The following is a 24,271-nucleotide window of genomic DNA, read 5'->3' as shown; positions in this document are numbered from 1 at the left end:
ACAAGTTGCTTTACGTCGCACCGACACAGATAGATCTTCTGGCGACGGTGGGACTGGAAAGTGCTAGGAGTGGGAAGGAAGCGACTGTGGCCTTAATTAAGGTACAGCCCAAGCATTTGCGTTGTTTGAAGATGGGAAACCACGGAAAGCCATCTTCAGGGCTGTCGACAGTGGGGTTCGAACCCACTATCTCCCGAATACTGGATACTGGGCGCACTTAAGCGACTGCATCTATCGAGCACGGTCAAATTATGACTGTTATACACATCGTGCCAACGGCCGTAGCCGTGTTGAAACACCGGATCCCATGAGATCTCCGAAGTTAAGCAACATTGGGCGTGGTCAAGATTTGGATGGGTTGCCACGCGCTGCTGGTGGGTGTAATGGAATTGAGGAGCGGAAAGGAACTGGCCACCCTACCGTACGTAAACTCCAGCTCAGGCACACCTCTGCGGAGGTTCGGACCTGCCTTTGGGCAGAATACACCCTTACCCTATACACATCTTTAGAGTTTATTTTTCACTGTGAAGTGTCTCGATGTTATTAGCGATCTGGGGTTCACATTTTAGAAAATATGTCCCGTATTTTGCTATGTTAATCCGTTCTGTATTGTAAGATATTAATTTTGTTGGTCAGTTGCCTTTCTTGTTTGAACTGTAAGAAATTCCCAGCTCTTCTACAGTGTTACTAGTGGCTTTACGTCGCACCGACACAGATAGGTCTTATGGCGGCGGTGGGAAAGAAAAGGCCTAGGAATTGGAAGGAGGCGGCCGTGGCGTTAATTAAGGTACAGCCCCAGCATTTGCCTGGTGTGAAAATGGGAAACCACAGAAAACCATCTTCAGGGCTGCCGACAGTGGGATTCGAACCCACTATTTCCCGGATGCAAGCTTACAGCCGCGCGCTCCTAACCGCACGGCCAACTCGCCCGGTCTACAGGAACTCTCTACCCTGACAAATACATACATAGAATTTCGCTAAGGAAATCGAGCTTTATCCTTTGTTACCTCGGCCTGTTTCGTTTAGGTAAGTGATAAGTATACATTGGAAATGGTAGACCAATTTACGTATCGGCTACACAATGAACCAAACAGTTATCAGTTACGTAAAAAGTCATGTGTTATCACTTACCTCAGTCACGTGTCCTCTGAACGCTCGCCTCTTGGCTAGTGTTTATTATCTGTAATAATGTTATTTGCTTTACGTCCCACTAACCACTTGTACGGTTTTCGGAGACGCCGAGGTGCCGGAATTTAGTCTTGCAGGAGTTCTTTTACGAGCCAGTAAATTTACCGACACGAGGCTGACGTATTTGATCATCTTCAAATACCACCGGACCGAGCTAGGATCGAACCTGTCACGTTGGGGTCAGAACGCCAGCGCCTCAACCGTCTGAGCCACTCAGCCCGGCGGGTGTCTGTTATCTGTAATACCGCATGTTATATTTTGTAGAGTTTGTTAGTCTACGTCATTTCCGTGACTTCGAATTCCATTTAATTTTCTTCGCGGGAGATGATGTGCTACTTTTCGTTGCTTATCTTTGCAATTCAGACCCAGCAGTCTTGTTTCGTATTAATTATTTTTTGCCTTGTTACCAAAGATTATCAGAGCCATTTGCTACTAACCTCTGTTTACCGATCATCACAAAACAAAACGGGATTGATTAGAGCGGTTAACTACTACTACTATTTTCATTCCTCCCCTGAAGGGGGAGGCGGGCCTCTTAGACAGTGACGCCATCTCTCAGGCTGGGAGATTTGTTACGGTAAAGGAGATGTGAGGAGAAGGTGAAGGGGTTGGCAGCCGTGGCATATACTAGGAACCTTCCCGGCATTCGCCTTAGTGCAGGAGAACCACGGAAAACCATTCTCAGGACAGCCGACGGTTGGGGCCAGCGTGGGGTCCATCCCTGTCCCATCTCCCGAATGCAGAGGCGTATAGCCACGGTAGTGCCGTGGCCACCCCTCCTCTGCTCGGTTGGCCGGTCAGAGTGCAGAGCTGTTGGACCACGGACCAGCCGTGGCCACTTACGGGCCGAGAGCCACTCTTCATCTACTGACGTAGAGCTGTTAGAACCCAGGCCGTGGTAGCTTTATTTTGAATGTGGTTCTTCAGTGAGTTTTCCCACTTGTTATAGCTTCATGTTACAAGTCTTCGCGCATTTTATTGAATATAGTCGCTTATATTATTTCTACCTTTTTATTATGACCTTGTCAGTAAGATTTTTTTTAAACCCCATCAAACTGTATACATGGATTACATTTAACAAATGTTCCGGCTTTGAACTGCTCGACTGTGGAAAAAAGCCGTTGTAATAACAGTAGTGTAGACTTGTCAATGTACATGTAACTCCTTCCTATTTGTCCAATTGCCTGTTTTAATTTTGTCAAGAAAAGTACTGCTGTGGAATTTATGATGTCTGGAAGATGAGTTTGAAATTGAACCGGAGACCATTTCATTGTCAGTGGGATGCTGGAAATATGGAAAAATTATCTAATTCACTTCAGTAACCTGTGTCTTGCGTGAGTGGTGATCAGGATATATCAATCTCGAAATTAATAGGCCACGTTTATCAATGTGCGGTTACGTAGAACGCACATGGCTTGTGTACGTAGCCGACTAATAAATGTCATGTGGATTGTCCATTATGAACTTGAACAAGCTTTAAATATTCCTAGAAAGAGAAGTACGTATAGGAAATTAGTGTATAACCTCCGGAAGCAGGAAATACATCATAAGCAAGGAGTTATGCTGTTATGAGTTTGAAAACCTGATCTCGTGTACCGTGTTCTGACCGAAGAGGTTCTAACAAAGAAACATCAGACTCGTCGCGCTGTGATGGGGGAGAGGCGTTGCCCAATCGTCTTCCTCTGAGGGGGGGGGGGGAGTGTCGCAATGGGCCACGTGGCTGTTGCCCCTCCCCCCCAGCTCCACGTGTGACCTGCTTTGTGGACGTACAGGCTGCGGCCACCCTTTCTTTCATGCTGGCTGTTGTGGCATTTGACAAATTAAAATATCTGGTTAGGGAAGGAGACCGGCATCTCCTTCCAAGTTATACTAACTCCTTTTTGACATACTGTGACAATTTTTGTAAGTTGAGGATTGCAGTAATGCCTAGATCGGAATATTTTATCCACAATAATCAACGAACAATCTTAGAGGGAGCGTGATTAGCTCAGTGGCTTAGCTGCTGGCTCCCCACCCAAGAAGGCCGAGGTTCGAATCCCGGTCGATCCTAGGTCGAAATTTTGATCTCTAAAATCACGTGGCGTCAATAAGGGCATCCAGCCTTAAACCCCCGGCCGAAACCAAAATGAGTGTGGGTGGCTCCAGCGACCCCAAAAATAACTGGGATAAACTGAAGAAAGTAAGTAATCAACGAACAAACTTATACTATTAACGTTTTTCCTTTTTCTGTAGCTGCGAAGTTACGAATACCACACCCATCCCACGGAAGAGTGCTTCATGGCAAAGGTGATATTACAGAACCAGCTCTGAGAACAGTTTTCCTCTCGAGGAACACATATACTCCTATAGGAATTTATATCCCAAAGAAATAAGTGTTCTTGGACGATATAACATAAACCTTTACTTGATGACCACATTTCCACCGCATACGTCCCCCTACGTACGTTCATGAAATCCATGACAAGAATATTGATGTTCCTTACTTCATGCTTATCACAAAACTTCTTCTACCACTTTCTCACACATTTCGGGTCGCGGATGCGAACTGTATTGCACACGTGGATTTGGCCCTGTTTTACGATCGGATGCCCTTCCTGAGGCCAACCCTGTATGGAGGGATGTAATCACTGTTGCGTGCTTATGTGGTGGTTGGTAGTGTAGTGTATTGACTGAATATGAAGAGGGGAGTGTTGGGACAAACACAAACACCCAGTCCCCGGGTCAGAAGAATCAACCGGACGCGATTAAAATCCCCGGCCCAGCCGGGAATCGAACCCGGGACCCTCTGAACCAAAGGCCTCAACGCTGAACATTCAGCCAATTAATCGGACCAAAGCTTATCACAAATACTGGAGCAGTATAAATTAATATCTTGATAACTTTTTTTTTCCAATTTGCTCATCTTGTTTCGCCATATTTAGTCTGCTTTAAACACACGTGCTGGTTGTTCACTTGTTGATCGTTCAACACAAGCATATGTTCAGACGAAAACTGGTGTAGGAACCGTTATCAATATTTACTTGCAGTCCATAGTAAATACCATCCTATGGGGCGCATCGAGACATGCTGCTCGGGCTGTCCAAGTGAAAACTGTCTGTGCTCGCTTGTGGAATGAATACCACTATCAACAGGAAACAAACAAGGAAAGTCGAGAGCCACGGCTATTTTATAATTAAAGTAATGAGGACGTTTTGGAAACATTTGCTACATTCAGACTCTATTAGGTTATTCATCGTAACATTACTAAAGTAGTTAAAATTACTCATGGTCAGTTTCGAAGTTGATACTCGCAACATAATATCTTAACACAATTGTGTTTGTCACCTGATATAGGCCTACTAGCTCCCTAGATAGCGAGTTCAAACACGGTAGAGGTCAAATTTTTGAAGGATGGTAAAAAGTTCTTTCGACATTCCATGTTGGTATATAAAAAATCTCTGGTGACACATAGGATGCTTACCAGTTAAAACTAATTAAAATCTCAGTCATAGGTTGCCCAAGAGAAAACTGGTTGATTCTTCTATTTGGTGGAGGAAAACAGAACTTAAATTAACGCGCAGGTACCCTGCAAATCAAAATTCCTGCGCACGGTAGCTGAGGCCTTACTATTTTAATTTTTTTCTTTCATTATTTGATATACTGTACTGAACATTTACTCATGCATTTAACATTCGTAAATCTTATAAATACAGTAAACGGAGTCGATCGTCGCCTGCGTCTGTCGTGACCTGTGCTCCAAGGCTGAGTGTAAGCCGCTGGCCTGCAGACATGCCGTACGTTTTGCACTGCTGTATCGACCTTGGCAGGCCATGCTTTCGGGCATCGTGCCAACTGCGTGTAGTCAGGTTTAGTTGAGTTAGGTTAGGTTAGCGTTTTTTCAAGTCTCTACACATTAATTTGACGATATCCAACGTCACTTGCTTTGGGTGCCCCGCATCATGGACTGAATCTTTTCCTTTTCCTTGTTATAATACGAACATAGACTGTAAAGTGGCGATTTGCACCAGCCCGCTGCTTGTGTGGTTCATATTTGTGTTTCACTTTTTGGGGATTACGTGGTATTACACTCATTCAGTCCCATTTATGTAACTGCCATTTTGGTAGCAATAGTTTGTTCTGGAAACGGTGCTTTTCTACTTAACATCTCGACCTTTTTGGAGCTTGTTTAACCCTGTCAAAATGTCAAAATAATCGTCTTGGCCCCAAGTATTGAATTTTCAGGGTTCAGTCTCGGTATTCGTGTCTTAGGTCACAAGGTGTCCCCCCCCCCCCCCAGTATGGTCTCCGAAGAGGCCTGGTGCAGGTCTTTCGCCAGCTCCCGAGCCATCGGAATTAACCCATGAAAATTAACATCCCCGACCCGGCCGGGAATGGAAACCGGTAACCCCTGGACTAAAGGGTAGCGCACTAACCATTTAGCCATGGAGCCGGACAGAAGATACTCTTGTCCTCGTCCTAAGGTTGTACCATTTAAACCACATACCAGCACTCTTGTCATTCTTACATTTCTGACAGTACCAGGCATCGAACCCGACCCCCGGAGGATGGCAGCTAACAGTTACGTTACGGAGGCGGACAGGTCGCAAGGCTATGGAAGTAGGCTTTGGTTTGATCATATGAGCGTCTTTTCGTTAACTTTCTTTTTTACCATCTGCTTTACGTTGCACCGACAAAGATAGGTGTTTCGGCGGTAGTGGGATAGGAAAGGGAAGTGGCCGTGGCCTTAATTAAGGTACATTCCCAGCATTTGCCTGGTGTGAAAATGGGAAACCAAGGAAAACTATCCTCAGGGCTGCCGACAGTGGGGTTCTAACCCAAGAAAACTCAGAGCTGCGCGCCCCTAACCGCACGGCCAACTCGCTCGGTGCGTTAACATTTAACAGGTCTATTATTTCCATTGTTCTACTTGTATTACATGTTATTTCATGTGTGATCAGTAGCTTCTGGAGTTGGATTAGTAGGTTATGTATGCCGTTGAATGATCCAGAAACAACTAGGGGAACATCTCTAGAACTATTAACTATACTTTGCCAGAGTAAGATGTGCCTTGACTAACGACATGGACTCTCTTAGGATCGAATTGTAAAAAAATATATTAATTTATCACTTCCAAAATAAATTTTCCTGTTGCATTCCCCAAGACCTTGTCAAATCAGAGAGGGGATAACTGTTGGGTCCATAGAATATACATGATACGAATAACTGTGATAATTAGTTCCTACAGTGAGAGATAACTGGGGAATGTGACTCACTAATCTCTTGTGGGGTATGCAAAGAGAAAACATCCTGTGCAGTGTGTTCAAACTAACGGATCAAATCGTTAAAGAGGATGGTGTTTGAGTCATCAGTTCATAGACTGGTTTGATGAGCTCTCCATGCCACTCTATGTCTGTCAGGTCGTCAGCCTGGTTGGATCCTCAGATGGTACCACCACAGTTTACACGGTTATAGCGAAACCACAACAACCGATGGTAGTGCTAAGATGAGGCGTGAGGTGGTTTGCCATTGCTTTCCTCATTGGACCAGATAGTGCTATTGAAGCACAGTCAGCCCTATGAGTAATAACTTTCATAAAACTCGTACTAGTCGTGCTCCGCGTGTCATACCTCATCAGCTTCCAAACCGTCACAACCATGGATGAGACTGGGACTTCGGTGGAAGCTACATTTTACCCTAGCCTGTGCCAAGAGATGGCAGCGGGCATTCTGTATCTTGTACTAACCTTCTCGTTTCTACGTAAGTACTACATCCTACATCTACTCTAATCTGTTCGTCATATTCACGCTTTGGTGTATCCATGCTGTTCTTACTGCCTGCACTTCCGTACAAGTCCTGGGTGTCTAAAGATTTGTCTTATCAGAATATATCTTTTGATCAAATTTCGACGAATAGTTTTCCTGTCATCAGCTCGTTTTTAGTATGACCTGATCCACCAGATCTCATCTTCAACATCCTTCAGAAACTCAACATTGCAAAAGCTTTGATTTTCTTTCTTTCTGCAAGAGTTATTGTCTATGTTTCACTTCAGTACAATGCCACGCCCTCCTAAGTCTTGCATAGTGTGTTTGATTCAGAAGTTTCATACCTGGAACCTCGATTATACTGTTTTACTGGATCGATGACCTACTTTTCCGGCTCTTTACTCAATGCCTAACCTCTGTACTGTCTTCGTACCTTTATTAACCTCACATCACAGGATGCTATCTGTTCGCCTGCGTGTGTTGTTGATACTCGGCCGCTAAGCGGCGGCGTGCTAACAGGTTGTTTCCTTCAGGCGGCTTGTGGTCCGCCTGGGAACGCTTGCTACTTGTGGGAGGCTTGTCATGTGTTGAGTAATCTTCACTCACGTTACATAATGACATGTCCTGTAGGCGCCTATGGTATTTTATGATGGCAATTTTCTATCTCTTCTTAGGTGTTTTCGTAGAGTTTGCTGGGAGTGATTTGAGTCCTTACTTGACACATTTTTGTCTTGGATATTTGGGGCGTGGTGATACAAAGGTTCCAGACGTTTTGAACGGTCATCGGAAATCATAGGGAATGTGCAATCTGCAGTAGCCATAGAATGCTCAATTCCAATGTCACAGCTGAGGATAGAAAAATATTTTCGACTATTGGTTGTATGTTCGTACCTTCCGACATAGAATTGTATACGTGCCACCTCATAATAAATACTTATATATTGTAGTCTATGAAATTGGAAGCGTTTTAGCCTCAAGGGGCCATTCAACCAAGCGACCGATACGTAATCACTGCGTTACATATCACTTGCATCAGTCCAAAATATTTTACTTCCATAAAAAATACTTCAACGGAGTCCGGCTCCATGGATAAATGGTTAACGTGCTGGCCTTTGGTCTAGGTGGTCCCGGATTTGATTCCCAGCCGGGTGGGGGATTTTAACCTTCATTTTTCAGTGCGTCGGGGTCTGGATGTGTGTACTGTCTTCGGTATTAGATTTCATTATAGGTAGGTCCCCATCCTCACAGACGCGCTGGTCGCCTGTTAGGCGTCTCTTCGAAAAACCTGCACCAGATCTCTCGGAGGCCACACGCTATCATTATTACGACAACGGAAACAGCTTCCCATTTGACATAGAGTGTATCATCGAAGCCTCACACCCATGCAGTGAGATAGAAGTTTCGTGTTAATTGTTATCGTGTGGCCGCTTGTTAATTCTCAAAATGCACGTAGTTGGCTTCGTTACGATAACTCTTTGAAATGGAAAGTTCTTGTATTTGGCAGGCAGCAGTCAACTGAGGCACAGTGGTCGGGGAGGAGCGAAGTGAGGTGCTCATCAGGTAGGTTACGCAAGCGCTTCAAGGCCATTCGAAAGTTGGGACTCGCTGCACTTAACATCTAGCCGCCGGTGCAATGCTACGGGCGGAAATAATGCTGTGTGATGGTACCGAGAATGTCCATGTACCCACAACAGTGTTATACCTTTGTGAAGTTTCTGTGTAATTTCCGTACGTGTGCAGTTTTAGGAATCGTAGGTCGGTGCATATGTATCTATTAACAGTGGGGGCTTTGTTATCCAAAACCTTGCAACATACATCACTCTTTATAATATGACATATTCCTATCGTTATGTCGAGAAGTATTATTGCAAGCAAGCTGGCATGCAGACTTGTAGTTCAGCGTGACTGTATCATGATCATACCCACAAGACCTCCAGCCCACCTACGTGGAGTCATTCCTCAAGATTTTATAAAGTATTGCCCCTCCATCCATTCAATATGTCAGTCAACTGGCTGGTTTGTTCATCCGAACACGCTAACTTTCACGACAGGGAGCCCTTTGCGTAATTGTCCAAATGTGTGAACTCCCACCTCTTGTTGTAATTGATCCATGAAAGTGTGACGTGGTCTCTCTCTCTCTCTCTCTCTCTCTTTTGCCTTCCAATATATATGTGTTATTTGTTGACTGGAATACTTTTCAATATTCAGTCTTCTAGCGTGTGTGAACGAACGAAATGACTTGTCCCTTATTTACTACCAGAATTGCGGTCTATCTTGTTTATATTCCTCTTTCCTTTGAATGGTTAAATGCCGAATCTAACCACTTAACAGAGTTATTACCAAACGTAACGAGAATTCTCGAAACAGTGAGACATGGCTTATTCTAAGAAAATTATTATATGTTAAGAGAAATTTGAATGTGGGTGGACATAGGAAATAATTCACATATAACTGTTGTTATGAGAGGCTTTCCCTTGCCCTTGGTTTCTGTATGTTCCACCTATCTTTCGCTCTGATGGAATATTTTAGAAATGTTGTTTTTAAATATCTCATACAGGTTCCTTGCAACAACAGCCTGAGTGGATTTGAGATTTATTTCTAAAATCAAATTAATTCAGGTAATTATTGACAAATCCCTATATTAAAATTATTATTTATCAAAATTAACAGAAACCAGCCAGTGTCAGCATATCGCTGACAAACAGATAAAACTTCCATCAGTTTTGGGAGAAAACAGTATGGATTTCTTGGCTACCCTCCTGTTACTCTTACACAATCATTATTAAGTATTTGTTTGTGACTGTTTTAGAACCACTTGACCATTTTTCCCTACTCTACACCCATTGTGTCTATGTATATATTTCGCTCAGTCTCCTCACATTCCTAACTTCACTTTTGTCTCTTCCTGCCATTCTTCTTATTTGTTAGCTGCAACAATTATTCTTTTACTGCTGGCTTATTGGTAATTTATTTTGAATTTATCCTCTGCTCCTATTCTTCTTAGCCGGTCTCAATAATGAAAGATGTTGGTTAGTTTTAAAAGACGTTACTTCTCAAGCAAACAGACTTTCGTGAAACAGAACAGAAGTGTGTGTACTTGTGACGAACCTTGCGTTAGTTCTTCATTCATACACTGTAGTTTCCAGAAAGTACTTTATTACGGGATGAGTTGGAAGTTTGATAAGTACTTTGCTCAGAAATCGTCGTCTCTGCACTACTATTAGAATAAAGGAACTGCTTAGGTCATAAATTAAGGCAACCCTAGGAATATAATTTTAAATATCTGTATTATAGTACGAAAAATGATTCTATGTAAAAGAAAAATGACGGCTGCGTTGAGTGTACAAGTCGAAAGTGAGAAATATGAGAACATTAACTATTATTGGTAGTTTGCTGTTCGACCTCGCGGTTAACTAGCAAGTATCGTTCAGTTGAGGAAGTACACGAGAATGCCAAGGATTGAAGCTCAGTGGTCCTTGAGAAACCCGTCCCGGCGTGTTCACTCGTATTATAATGGAACACCTCTCCATGTCTTCCATGTCATGACAACAGTGTATACTTAATACCAGTGTATGATGTTTTCAGAAAACATTACATTTAAGTGCGACTTTTAAGATCAATATAATCGTGTTTATTATGCTACAGTGTGAGATTCTGATTGTATTGTGGAGTTTTCACAAGATGTGTGATTCGGTTTCCGTTCTCAAAAGTCGATCCCAATCTAACTAAACATGTAAGATTTTCAGGAGAAATGTCACCTTCCTCAGTTCAGATTCGAGATACCGGAGTTTTAAACAGTGAATTTTAAGGCGATGTAAAACAAAAACACAGTGAAAAGTAACATGAAGAGCAGATTGAAATGTACAGATGATCAGAACTTTTTTGTACAATTTTGTTTTACATCGCTCCGACACAGATGGGATCTTATGGTGACGTTGGGATAGGAAAGGGCTAGGAGGGAGAAGGAAGCATCCGAGTCCTTAATAAAGATACATCCCCAACATTTGCCTGGTGTGAAAATGGGAAACCACGAAAAGCTATATTCAGGGCTGCCGACAGCGGGGTTCGAGCCCACTATCTCCCGAATGCAAGCTCACACGGTGCGTCCCTAATCACACCCCGAGATTCATGGGCTCGCGTGTTACATTTATTCTAGTATTGCTTCATTCATTTTATTTCTTCTCGCTCCGGAGGTGTGAAACGCGATTCTAGGTATGGTGTTTAAATCTTTTCTCGTTCGCCCATAATATGCCAGTTTTGTCATTTTCCGAATTCTAACAGAAATACGTAGTCTTCTTTCTTAACATAATAAAAGGTGTATTGAGGTATTGGATCGAAAGAAAATTGTTTGATCGCTGCCGTGGTACTGTTGTAAGCGAAAGAAGCGACGACTTGATGCTGTCTGGCAGAGCAATTGGAATGAATGGGATGATGGGGGTAATTAGGCCCTTACAAAGCGGCTCTAAATAGCCCAGACCATTTTCTCTTCACATGATGACACTTGTGCCGCTCGTCTCGATACCGGATTGCCCACACCATACCGGGGCAACACCTTCAGTGTTGTCCTTGCAAAGACCGCTTCCTATCTTTCTTCACAGTTTGACCATACGAAGGTTATAATACTGTCATGTTACTGGCAGAACAGTCCGCCTCCGTAGTGCGACGGTTAGCACAATTGGCTGACGTTCTCGGAGTCCCGCGTTCAGTTTCTGATACTGTCAGAGGTTAAAACGGTACATGCAGCTCACCTACTGAAAAGAGCTGGACCACTTCGAGGAATAGAGGGAATTGCAGGGGATCGTTACTTCCATAAAGGGGATAGTAACCACGAGAAGCCTACTCATACTAGCTCCAGTATTATTTCCACTTATACTTGTATCGGGCTATTTGCTTTCCTCTGACACTATACGTTTCCCATGGTCTTTCATGTCGTTCGATATTCGTATCTTTCATATATTTCTCTTGTAGGACATGGTAACTTCACATTTCAAGGAGCTACACTATTTGTGTCTTTTTTTTTTTTTTTGTTTCGTCATTGTGAAGGACGGGTTCCAGTGTATCTACGGCTCTTCTCGATTGCCTCGAGCCTATCTAACCGCGTTAAAGCACTGCAATCTGTATGGGTGACAGTAGCTATTTTTGTAATAAGGGACAAAACAACATTGTCAAATTAGCCAAAGAAGTTAAGAGTTCAGGAATTAGCCTTTCTAAAGAATCATGAGTTAATTATGTTTATTCTTCTTCCTTTCCAGTGACTCTACGTGAATAATAATAATAATAGTAATAATAATAATAATAATATATTTAATGTGTAAAAGAGATGGTTACAAGTTTAATTTATTATAGGTATTAATATGGTAATAATAATAATACTACTATAGAATATATGTAAGTGTTAGTTACAATTTTTTAAAGTGTTAATGTTACTAGAAGAGTTATGTACGGTATATCAGAAACAGAGTCCTGTAAATATGTAAGTAACGTAATGAGTGAATAAATACTACTACTATTGCGTGTTATCTTCTGTTCTTGGTCACACCCTTTCCCCCAGGGCTCAATGTATCACCAGAAGGCCATGCTTTGAGAGACGCGTGTGGTAATCACAGTGCCTTGCAGTATGCGTTACAAAGCTCATCTCCTTTATCTTTTCTGCCCGATTTATCTTGTTCAACTAGGTGTTTTTTTTTTTTTTTTTTTTTTTTTTGGCTTTGACGTTACTACGTTTGCAAGGCGTAATGTATCTTAGATTTCTCCATCTTTCATGGGTATTTCTCTAATGTTGTGAGGGGATGATAATCTTATTGTTTTGTCCCTTATTACAAACGTATAGCTACTGTCACCACCAGTGTTCATTCTTAACATTTTAAGGACATATTTTTCTTTCTCTCTTGTTTTTTAATATGCCAGGGGGAGTTTGACCAAACAGTGGTCGACAACACTCCTGCCACGCACATGATCATGTGATAGACTTCAGTATAGTCGGTCATTGTTACTGCGCGCTTTGGTATTCCATGTGAGCGTGAAGCGAGAGAGCACGTTTTACGAGGCCAAGTGGGAGACACCTAGGTACCACTGCTCCTCCCGAATCGAAAGTTCATAGGTAGAACTGGAGACTGGGAGATAAAGAGAAACTGTTATTTCCAAGACTCGATTTCACTTTCGTTCGACTAATATGTCTCTCTATTCACTACTCTGTAGGATATTCAAAGGATTTTGTTCTTACAGCAACCTCTGCATAACACTCGAATTCATATAGGTTGCGTAAGGCGCAGCAGTTGGAGTGGAAAGTGTGTGGACTGTGGGAATAACAAGCTGCAAGAGTTCCCTTTTCCTCCAAGTCAAGTGGTGTACATAAGTATTAGCTGTGGTATCGTAATATTTGAATAGTGCTTGCGAATTTCAGCTTAGCTTTTCTGGGTGGTTCTTTCAGTTACACGAGTGAGGTATATTTCGAGGGTTGTAGCTGTCTCTAACTATGAGATACACACTCAGGTTTGAAAAGATAATTGTTTTCATGGTAAACAGTGTTGGTTGCCAAGCTACTTACGCTTCACCGAGCGAGTTCGCTGTGATCTACGGGCCGTATAGCTTTGAGCTTGCATTCGGCAGATGGTGGGTTCTGCTTCCTCTCACGGTGATTTAATCGCACCTAGTATATCACTCATATTGTCCCTAACCAGTTGTAAGAGGATACAACATGCCTATCGTAGAAAACAATCTGAGTTGCTGTGAACAGATATCGTATTGTTACACGATAACACTAGGCCACACTCTGGTAATCATTCACGTAAATTCCTTTAGCGCTACCAACCTGTGCTGACCTGACATTGAGTGGTATCCATTATTTTGGTTCATTGAATAAACATATAATTGAAAGAAGATTAGGAACGACGGTGAAGTTCAGCGAGCCGCTATATCTTGACACCGACCCTGATTTCCTGTATGTAGAGATAGATGTGTTTATGTACTGTTAATGTAACTGCTATACAAGATTTGGGATTATGTGTAAAAATAATAAGTACCAAGTCCTCCTTATACATGTATATGTCTGTCTGTTAGGTCATCAGCCCAGAGGCTGGTTGGATCCTCAAATAGCACCACCAAAGGTTATGCGGTTATAAGGAAACCGCAAAAACCAATGGCAGCACCAAAATGAGGCGTACTAGGCAAGACGAGGAGTGAGGTAGTTTGCCATTGCTTTCCTCACTGGGTCAGCAAGTGCTATTGCAGCACGACTGACCCTATGAGCAACACCTTTCATAGCACTCAGATGCACTAGTCGTGCTCTGAATGTCATTACTCAGCACCACCCATACCCCAGCAGCTTCCATATTGTCACAGCCATGGATGAGACTGGGACTTCGGTGGAAGCTACATTTTACTCTGGCCTGTGCCAAGAGATGGATACAAAAGTACTGTATCCATCGAGAAATGGCAGCAGGCACAATACATGTATATAGGAGCTGTATAAATTTACACCCCCTCACCATCATATTTAGCATTGTTCCTGTTTTTTCTTTATTGTGTAAGGAACCCAAATCATTCAAAAAGACGTAAGGACACAGAGCCGTTGTGCATACAGTGCTTGGTATGCTTCAGTTCTAGTTTAAAAGGTCCTTTAATTTCACACCAGGTAAATACTGGGGCTGTACCTTAATTAAGCCCCCAGTCGCTTCCTTCCCACGCTTAGGCCTTTCCTATCCCATCGTCGCCATAAGACCTATCCGTGTCGGTGCGACGTAAAGCAAAAATAAATAATAAATCCTTAGGTTTGGGGGGCGCTTACACTGGTACAGTCATGTATGGTGTTAGATACCATGAAAATTGAGTTGAATGACTCATTTCAGACCATGTTAGCTGCTGGGACCTCATTCTATATTCGATTTTCCTCATATTCGATCTTTATTTCAAGTCATGAGACATATTTTTCCAGTCCTAGTTTACAGTAAGTAATCGCATAGTTTTGTACTGTTGCTTCTCAGCTGTCGGCAAATGCATCTAATTTTTTTCTTTTAAAATTTAGTTACACTTTCGCTTACATTATTTTCTAGGATTTTTAAAGTTATATTTCCTAAAACATCACATATTACATCTCCAGTAAGGTGATTAGACATTCCGATCCCTTTTTCCTTAGTGGCTTTTCCTTTTCTTTACGAAGTTCAATGATCTTGTTCATATATCCATTGTTTTGATTCTGGTCAGCTATGATCACCGTTTAAATTGATGCTTTCACGCTTAGAATAATAAGCATGATATTCTTTTGAATGAAGGCTATGTAGGGAAAATTTACGAAGACTGCTCCGCTTCCTCAGAATTGAACCACAACTTGTCTGAAGAAACGAAGCAAATCCTCCGCGAAACATGAAATTTCCCTGCAGCTTATAAAATATATGACCGAGCTCGATAGCTGCAGTCGCTTAAGTGCGGCCAGTATCCAGTAATCGGGAGATGGTGGGTTCGAGCCCCATTGTCGGCAGCCCTGAAGATGGTTTTCCGTGGTTTCCCATTTTCACACCTGGCAAATGTCGGGGATGTACCTTAATTAAGGCCACGGCCGCTTCCTTCCAATCCCTAGGCCTTTCCTATTCCATCGTCGCCATAAGACCTATCTGTGTCGATGCGACGTAAGCAAATAGCAAATATATATAGGGCCTATATATATGTATGTATGTAACATGGACTGGCAGTGTATCATTCATAGGACAGATAGTTCTATTATAAGACGGACTGCTAGTGTAGCATTGAAAATGAACGGCCTCGTGATAATGTGTTAATAATAAGAAAAATCACACTTGAGTGAAACGTCGGAACTTGGGATTATGTCAGACATAGGCCTGCTCGTCATCGTACACATGGTTATGGAGACGAACAAGTAGTAGTAAGACATGTGGCAACCGTGGATAGTGAACTGGACTAGGAACTGAACATGAATGGTTTATCGTTCCCTCGCCTGATATCAGTCATGACCTCTTGGGTCACGGAATCTGTGTGTGTGTGTTTTTCCTAGTTCTTCCTGCGAAGCTACGAATTAAAGTGAACGTTTGAGAACAGTGATAAAAATATTAACATTTTCCACACTTCTTCTTCTTCTTCTATCGATTTTCCCACACCTGTGGGTTCGTGGGTGCAAACTGTGTTGCACATTTAGATTTGCTCTTGTTTTACGGCTGGATGCCCTTCTTGATTCCAACCCTATGTGGAAGGATGTAATAATTATTGCGTGTTTCTGTAGTGATTGGTAGTGTGGTGTGTTGTGTGAAAAATTAATCAAACGCGATTAACATTCGCGACCCGGCCAGAAACCGAACCCGGGACTCTCTGAACCGAAGGCCTTAACGCTGACCAGTCAGCCGAGGAGTCGGACATACATTTTCCGCACCTGACTTTCGTAAAATCTAACCGAAGTGTTTAATAGTAAATTCACTTTCCGTAGAATGGATAATTCAGAAAACTCTTGCGATCAAGCGCGAGTATTTAAAGCCAATGAAATTCACATCGACAGATTTAATACATTCTTCTTTAATACACAAAATGTTTAATATTACATTGACAATCTCCATGGCCTAGGCTAGTGGCTGCAATAACAAATCTTGATTAGAAAGTAACAGAATTTACACTGCTTGTACTCTATCCACCAAGTGGTTACGCGGTTTGGGTCACCTAGCTATCAGCTTGCATTCGGGAGATAGTGGGTTCGAACCCCACCATTTTCACACCAGGAAAATAGTGGGGCTGTACCTTAGTTAAGGCCACGGTCGCTTCCTTCCCACTCTATCCCTTTCCTATCCCATCGTCGCCATAAGACCTATCTGTATCGGCGCGACGTAAAAAAAATAGACAATTGTTAATATTTTCTCGTAGACAGCCTAGCGTTCCACATACCCACCCTAACATTTATTTCTCTTGTGTAACTGATTTCGTGAATCCTTACCCTGAAATGTCTGGCAAGAGACTACAGTTGTTTAAGGTATGAATACGTAATGCCTGATTGGGCGCCCAGCCGGCGTTGTGACCTAAATGGCAGGGCTTATCGCTGTGCGTAGCCTACACACGTTATCAGTAACGTAACATAAGAGAGGGTCGCGCTCTTATCTTTACGAGAGCAATTTCGTAATGCTTAGCATTCCTCTAGCTTCTTTATATCGCCAACTTCTTACAGATAAAATTAGACGAACGTTGTGGGTGCAGTCTGCATTTGTGAATATATACTTCAGATCACTATCTCTATAAGTTAAATTATACATTTGTACGTACACTAATTTTTTTTGTCTAATACTGTGTATTTATCTCGGATTGGATAAACAAACGTCTAAAATAGGTTCAGCTCAATATTTTATCAGCTCGTCTGCCTGCCTGTACCGATATCACTACAAACTGCTGAACGAAATTGAGGACCGTTTTTGCAAAACTTGTTTTTTGCAAAAAAAATTGGAAATTTACTCTTTTATTGATTCACATTCATAGTGAAGCCCTCTATAGGATGGTGAAACCTGTTTTTGTATAACTTGTTTGTTGCTGCAGTAATAGTCGATAAAAGATAATTCATGTTTTAGTAAAATTTACTAAATTTCTCTACTAATATTTTGTGTAGAAAGCAAGTTTTGAAAGAACTGTTGAATTTTGAACCCTCACACAGTGTACAATTCTTAAATTAATTAAAACCCAACGATCACCCTGTAATAAGCACCAATTATAAAAATGATCAACATAAAAGAAAGTTTATAACTATAAAGCCCTTCTTGGAAAACATTATTTTGTCTCTCCTGAAAAATTTCACTTTTTCACAAAGCAACTTTTGCAAAAACGGTCCTCAATTTCTCGAAACTTGATATTGTATTTCAGGGATGGCCGGGTTGTATATTATTAAGGGGACCAAAATAGTAAATGTCAAATATTTATCCATTATAACAGCTGTAAAAAAAAAACTGCACATAGTAAACTTTTAAGTTGCGTAAAATATAATTTCCGATATTTTATGTGCCATGTTTTCTTATAAAGCGAGGAATAATAATGGAGATATTCGTGATTATTATTTTTTCACAAACTTCGAAATGTCTCCGGAAATATTAGTTATATCTAAAAACTGTATGTAACAAAATGATAGAAAATTTAATTTCCAATATGATATATTTTACTGTGCGATCAAGAATAACGCGGATATTCGCGAATTTAGATTTTTGTTCCTATTCCATCAGCGGTGACATTACTGACCGGTCAACAATAAGTGACGTTACACTGCCTATTATTAATTTTGGTATGGTTTGTCCTGCTGCCACTGATCTCTGCTAGATAGCATTACTGCTGCAATACAACTATTACTCTCTGACACTTCATAACTTTTATGTATGGTTCATTTATTGTTACAAATACCATAACTCATAATAATTTATTGTCTGCTTATCATCACTAAAATTCGTTATATTTGATAAATTGTGATGTGGGGACGTTAAGACTTGAGCAGAACCCTTGGTGATGTTATTCAACAGGAGTAGGCTATGTGCCGGCACCGGGTTTCATCCTCTCCCTTCGTACTATCATATATCACGTCGTTCATTTCATCTCTTTAATTCCTTTGGTGAGTTTGACGTCATGAAGGTCATCCAGTCGTAAAAACTAACCACGAAGATTCATCTCACTTTATACCCGACCCAATAGAGAAACGGGCCATGGGTTCGAATTCCACCTTCGGCAGCCCTGAAGATAGTTTTTCGTGGTTTCCCATTTTCACATCAGGCAAAAGCTGGGGCTTTGTCTTAATTAACGCCACGGGCGTTTCATTCCAAATCCTAGCCCTTTCCCATCCTTCCTTCGCCGAAAACCTTCAGTGTGTAACTGTTGCGTTAAAACCACTACTGGTAGCGGAAAAGAAACGGGACAAGTGTTGGGACATTGTAATAATTACATCGTCCGCTCGGATTGTTCATAGTGATTTAGCCACCTTGTACTGTCTCCCTGTTTTGCGAAATTCCGTTGTTTTATTACTAAATATATTAAACATTACTATCGTAACATAAAATGATGGAAATATATAACAGTGAAAATACCGGGCGAGTTGACCGTGCTGTTAGGGGCATGCGGCTGTGAGCTTGCATCCGGGAGATAGTGGGATGGGACTTCACTGTCGGCAGCTCTGAAGATCGTTTGCCGTGGTTTCCCATTTTCACACCAGGCAGCTTCTTCTCACTCCTAGGGTCTTTCTGTCCCATCGTCGCCATAAGACCTATCTGTGTCGGTGCGACGTAAAGCAAAAAAAAAAAGTGAAAAGTTATATTTTCCGAATCAACAAGCGAAATAGTCCATTCTCTACGTACAGTTCTCCTTCATGCCTGATATCTACGCACTCGTCGGTCTTCTGCGGACGGTGTATCCCTTTATTTCTCTTGAGGCTTGTAATCGCTGGGTTGTGTCTCAGAATTCACTACGTTCTTCGAAAAAAAAAAAGGAGTCCAAAGACGTGCTTTCTAGTATAGTAATTCAGTGCTAATTAGAACATACTGCGTGTAAAGGATGTACCATTCTTCTTTCACTCATAAGCTGTGAAGGTGAATACATGCAACTGGAAATTTTCTTCATCACATCAAATACACTGTTTTGTGTAGCATTCGTGTAGCTGTCTTGAAACACAGGGTCCTGTGGCATATCTGAAATTAAGAAACATTGGGATGAGGACTCTTTAAGCTTGTTGGGCTGCTTCGTTTCTTTACCGTTTTTCGCCTTGTGTTTGCTTTTGTGGGGTTTTAGTTTTCAAAATCAGCGTTTCATTGCACGGTTTTATGGACCGTAATTTGATCACTACTCCCATGGCAGTGAGTGGATGTGCTTTATTTAATTTACTATCCCATCATATGAAGTCAACCGAGGAAATATATGAAACCGTATCTATAGCCTACAGATGGCCGTCTTCAATCTTGCAAAATTCAACGCTGAACTATACTAGACTTAACTAAAGTTGGCGTCTGACAGGTAAGGTTGGAGGGAGGAGCACTGCACGTGCCATTTCACGATATTGCCACATTCCAGCATTCCTTTCTACATGCTCTTACCCCTCGCTTCCGGCTCACTTGTTCCCTCCTTCATTCTGACCGCTGTGATCTGTTGTAGACTACCTGCCCAGGCGGTGTCGTCCCATTTGCGATCACTCTTATACAAACAATCAGGTTCTTATCAGTGACAGTGACAGGTTTGGCAACTCCGAGCAAGACGAGCTGCCCTGAAGTTTTATCTCCATGGCAACCGCAGTCGCCCCACCCTCGTTTCCATGGCAACCACACAGCCACTCCCTTTATCCCGCCTCGGCAGGCAGAAAACGGACCTCCCTCTAAGAAATGTCAGACGCCAACTCTTATTATTAGCAGTATAGTGTTCTTCTCTAATACTTTTACATGGCAGACACGTTTGTAGTAATGTTCCATTTTACCAAGGTCTGTGTTTTTTTTGTAGGATATAAAACTTGTGAACAATATGGCCAGTTTTCTGTGCATCACAGATTGGAACAGCTGAAGCATGGGCTACCTGTTGTGAGGGAGTGATGTTTTGTGTAAGGTGTTGCGATATCCTCTATCCGGTAGTGACGCAATAGAGGCTAGGGAAGTGGGTCAGGGTCTGTAGGACTGAAATAGCTTTAATTCTCCTTGTCTCCTTATAGCAAACTAATGATATGATGTTCTTGTTTCAGCTGTACGAGCTGACCGGATGCGTGGCGGCAGGAACAAGTTTGGCCCCATGTACAAGCGGGACCGGGCTCGGAAGCTGCAGATGATGAGGCAGAGACAAATGGCAATACAGGCGATCCGTTCCTCCCATCAGGCGACGCTGGGAGACGGAGTGACGCTTAGTTACAGTCCCCAGCCTGGCACTGTGGGATCGTCTCCGCCCTTCGCAAATCTCAACATCAAACAGGAGATCCAGATACCGCAAGTGTCATCGTTGACGTCGTCGCCCGATTCGTCGCCCAGTCCCATCACCGTCGCTCTGGGTCAGGCCCCCGGTTCCTTGGCTGCAGTGTCAGTGGCATCCAGCACGGCGGGCAGTATCCAGACGTCTTCGTTGCCTGTGGCGGTAGGCACGTCGAGTAACGGTCCGACGGGTGCGGTGACTTCGGGTGCCGGGCTGGTCCTGGCCGAACAGAGACTGTGGGGCACGCCCAACTCCACCACACCTTCCCCGCACTCTCTATCCCCTTACGACGGTGTTCTTCCGAACGGGAGCACGTCTACCCCTGCTATTCCTACCAACAAAGTGTCGCCCCTCATAAGAGAATTTGTACAAGCAGTGGACGATAGGGAGTGGCAGAACGCGTTGTACGGACTCTTGCAAAATCAAACGTACAATCAGTGTGAGGTGGACCTTTTCGAACTCATGTGCAAAGTGCTTGATCAAAATCTTTTCTCGCAAGTAGATTGGGCGCGAAATTCCGTCTTCTTCAAGGACCTTAAGGTAAGGATATGTAATATTAGTTTTCTTAAATATATCATATGTCCTGGAGTGTTAATTGTGTTTTGTCGTAGATAATATAGTCCATGATAGACTTGAACGCCCCTCCGTCATCAGCCATTGTTGATAGAAAGCAGATGATTAAAAGGATGAATTTTTCTTTAAAAAGTAATTTCAAAATTGTGGATGGAAAAGGGGACATTTAAGTCTACCATCTGTGCAAATTATAGTTAAGATTCTCATTGTTGTCCGCTATAACATTGAGCTCTGTTTTTGAAGTGCAAAACCTGTAAAAGTTTTTTTTTTAATCTGATGTTGTCGTAACTGAAAATCGCTGTTTAAAAGTGATTTTTGAGGTAACATATAAATAGTCATGAGACAAAACGTGTGTCTAAGTGTAATCCGGAACGGGACGGAATTGCTCGCGGGAAATCGACAGCAGTGTAGAGACCTCGTCGCCCGATGTGTTCAACAGACTGAGCTTCTGAGGATTGGTAACAGCTCTGCGAGCAACTGCTGTTTACTGTTTCATTAGTATTTCGCAGCTGCCCTGATTGAAAACATGGCATCGAAATTATGTAATCCTTCTTAAATGGTCGTGAACAAGCCAGATGAACTCATTTGTGGGTCTAGTCCTTTCCTTAGACTTAGAGGATTTGATGATGATGTGTTCAAGGTGCAGTGGTAGATTTATGTTGGAGATTCGAACAGCTTTAGTTTTGAGGTCAGAAAGAAGTTCCTGAAAACGTACACCTGCAGCATAGCTTTGTACGATGTGAAGCTTGGGCGGTGAAGAGACATGAAAAGTACAGAAAATCTTTTGAGCTCTGGTACTACAGGTGAACACTCAAAATTAGCTGGATAGAAAAGATGACGAACGAAGAAGACCGGACGAAAATACAAGACGAATGAAACCTGTTGAAAAACATTTTTAGGCACATATAGGTTAGAAAACATTTTTAGGCACATATAGGTTAGAATGCAAACGTACTTAACGAAGGCGCAAGTGTCTTCTAGCGTGGACATTCAGAACCCCTAAACTGTATGCAACTCACTTACGTACTGTCGAGCGGCTAGATGACACTTGCGCCTTGTTTAAGTACGATAAGTTTTGCATTCTAATTTATAGTCCCTAAAAATCCTTTTCCCTGCCTCATAATCAACAAATTGTCCTCCTCCGTCGCGTAACGGTTATTGTTATTAGCTGCGGTCCTCGGGGGCCCAGGTTCGATTCCCGGTACTGCCAGAAATTTAAGAATGGCAGGAGGGCTGGTATGTGGTTGAAATGGTACATGCAGCTCACCTCCACTGGTGGTGTACCTGAAAAGCGCTGCACCTCTTCGGGATGAAGACACGAGTTTTTTTTCTGGCTCTATAGCCAAATGGTTAGCGTGCTTGCCTTTGGTCACAGGGGCCCGGGTTCGATTCCTGGCAGGGTCGGGAATTTTAACCATAATTGATTTGCCTGGCCGGGGGCTGGGTGTATGCCCCGTCTTCGTCATTTCATCCTCATCTCGACGCGCTGGTCGTCTACGGGCGTCAAATCAAAAGACGTGCACCAGGCCTCACCGGAGGTCACACGCCAAAAAAATAAAAATCAAAATGTTGGCTGCGCGAGATATCAGGATGTGAAATTACCTACTCAAGACAGAAATTCATCGTCATCATCATCATCATCAGCCAGTTATCAACCCGAAGATTGGTTTGCAGCTGTTTGTCTTCAATTGACCTTATGTTTAACCGCAAAAGCGCTTTGAGAGACATTCGATATAAAAATAACTATTTGAAAGTTGCCGTTGTCATACCCTAGTCTGTGGACCAGTAAACATGTGTGGAAATATTTTCAGCTGAGAGCACTTTGTCACAAAACTGGAAACGAAATGTTAGAAGCCATCTTCATTTTCAATATAATTGAAACGTATTACCATGCAACTAAGAATGTTATTTTTACGTGAAGTTTGCTGCTTGGTTGCAAGATCTCGATATTACTGTGGGAGCTCAGCCGAAGCAATTATAATGCCCATGAATTACTGGACACATTTGGATAACTCTAGTTTATCACACATATATCTTACCAACTTAAGTTAATGCTAACATGTTCCTTTTAATTAAAAATATTCTACGTTCGAACGATGTGATAAAAACTGTACTTACCTAGTAGTGGACCGGGCGAGTTGGCCGTGCGTGTAGAGGCGCGTGGCTGTGAGCTTGCATCCGGGAGATAGTAGGTTCGAATCCCACTATCGACAGCCCTGAAAATGTTTTTCCGTGGTTTCCCATTTTCACACCAGGCAAATGCTGGGGCTGTACCTCAATTAAGGCCACGGCCGCTTCCTTCCAACTCCTAGGCCTTTCCTACCCCATCGTCGCCATAAGACTTATCTGTGTCGGTGCGACGTAAAGCCCCTAGCAAAAAAAAAAAAAAAAGAAAAACCTAGTAGTGGCATGTGTAGTCTCTCGATGGAAGTATCCGATCCGTTCCTGCTGTGGGATAGGAATATGTTATAATTTAGGAGATAGTGTGGCCTAGCTTTGCAATTTAGAAGGAACGTAGTATCTCATACGCCCATGTTAATCTGCAATGAGTGAGGTCAGCATATGATAAACGCAACACGTTTGGCAGCAAATGGGTCGTATTGACATCAGAAAGCCATTAATATTATTGCGCAAATCCAATCGTGCATAATTTACTACTTCAATCCCATGGGCGACCTGCGCGTCACTGAGTATGGCGTACTATCTAGGATGAAATCTAATGTTGAAGACGGCGCAACCACCCAGTTCCCGAGCCAGAGGAAATAACAGATGACGCTTTAAATCCCCGATCCGGCTGACACTCGAACCTGAGATACTTTGGACCAAAGACTAGCATGCTAACCAAGTAGCCACGAAGCAAAGTAGACATTTTA

The 24,271-nt window shown here is 42.5% G+C and overlaps 1 protein-coding gene across 7 annotated transcripts in view; it reads left to right on the top strand.

Annotated features, from left to right (window-relative positions):
* The window catches only part of ftz-f1 (ftz transcription factor 1), a 751,575-nt gene that overhangs the window by 693,921 nt on the left and 33,383 nt on the right, over positions 1–24,271 (top strand). For all 7 annotated transcript variants that reach the window (XM_067146957.2, XM_067146959.2, XM_067146960.2 and 4 more), the window contains one exon: positions 20,605–21,365. In XM_067146957.2, the coding sequence (XP_067003058.1) occupies positions 20,605–21,365 (761 nt within the window). The remainder of the gene's footprint in view (positions 1–20,604; positions 21,366–24,271) is intronic.

The sequence above is a fragment of the Anabrus simplex genome, chromosome 5 (assembly GCF_040414725.1).
Source record: "Anabrus simplex isolate iqAnaSimp1 chromosome 5, ASM4041472v1, whole genome shotgun sequence".
Classification (NCBI taxonomy): Eukaryota; Metazoa; Arthropoda; class Insecta; order Orthoptera; family Tettigoniidae; genus Anabrus; species Anabrus simplex.
The sequence above is the reverse complement of the archived record's forward strand: the minus strand, read 5'-3'. Positions and strand labels throughout refer to the sequence as shown.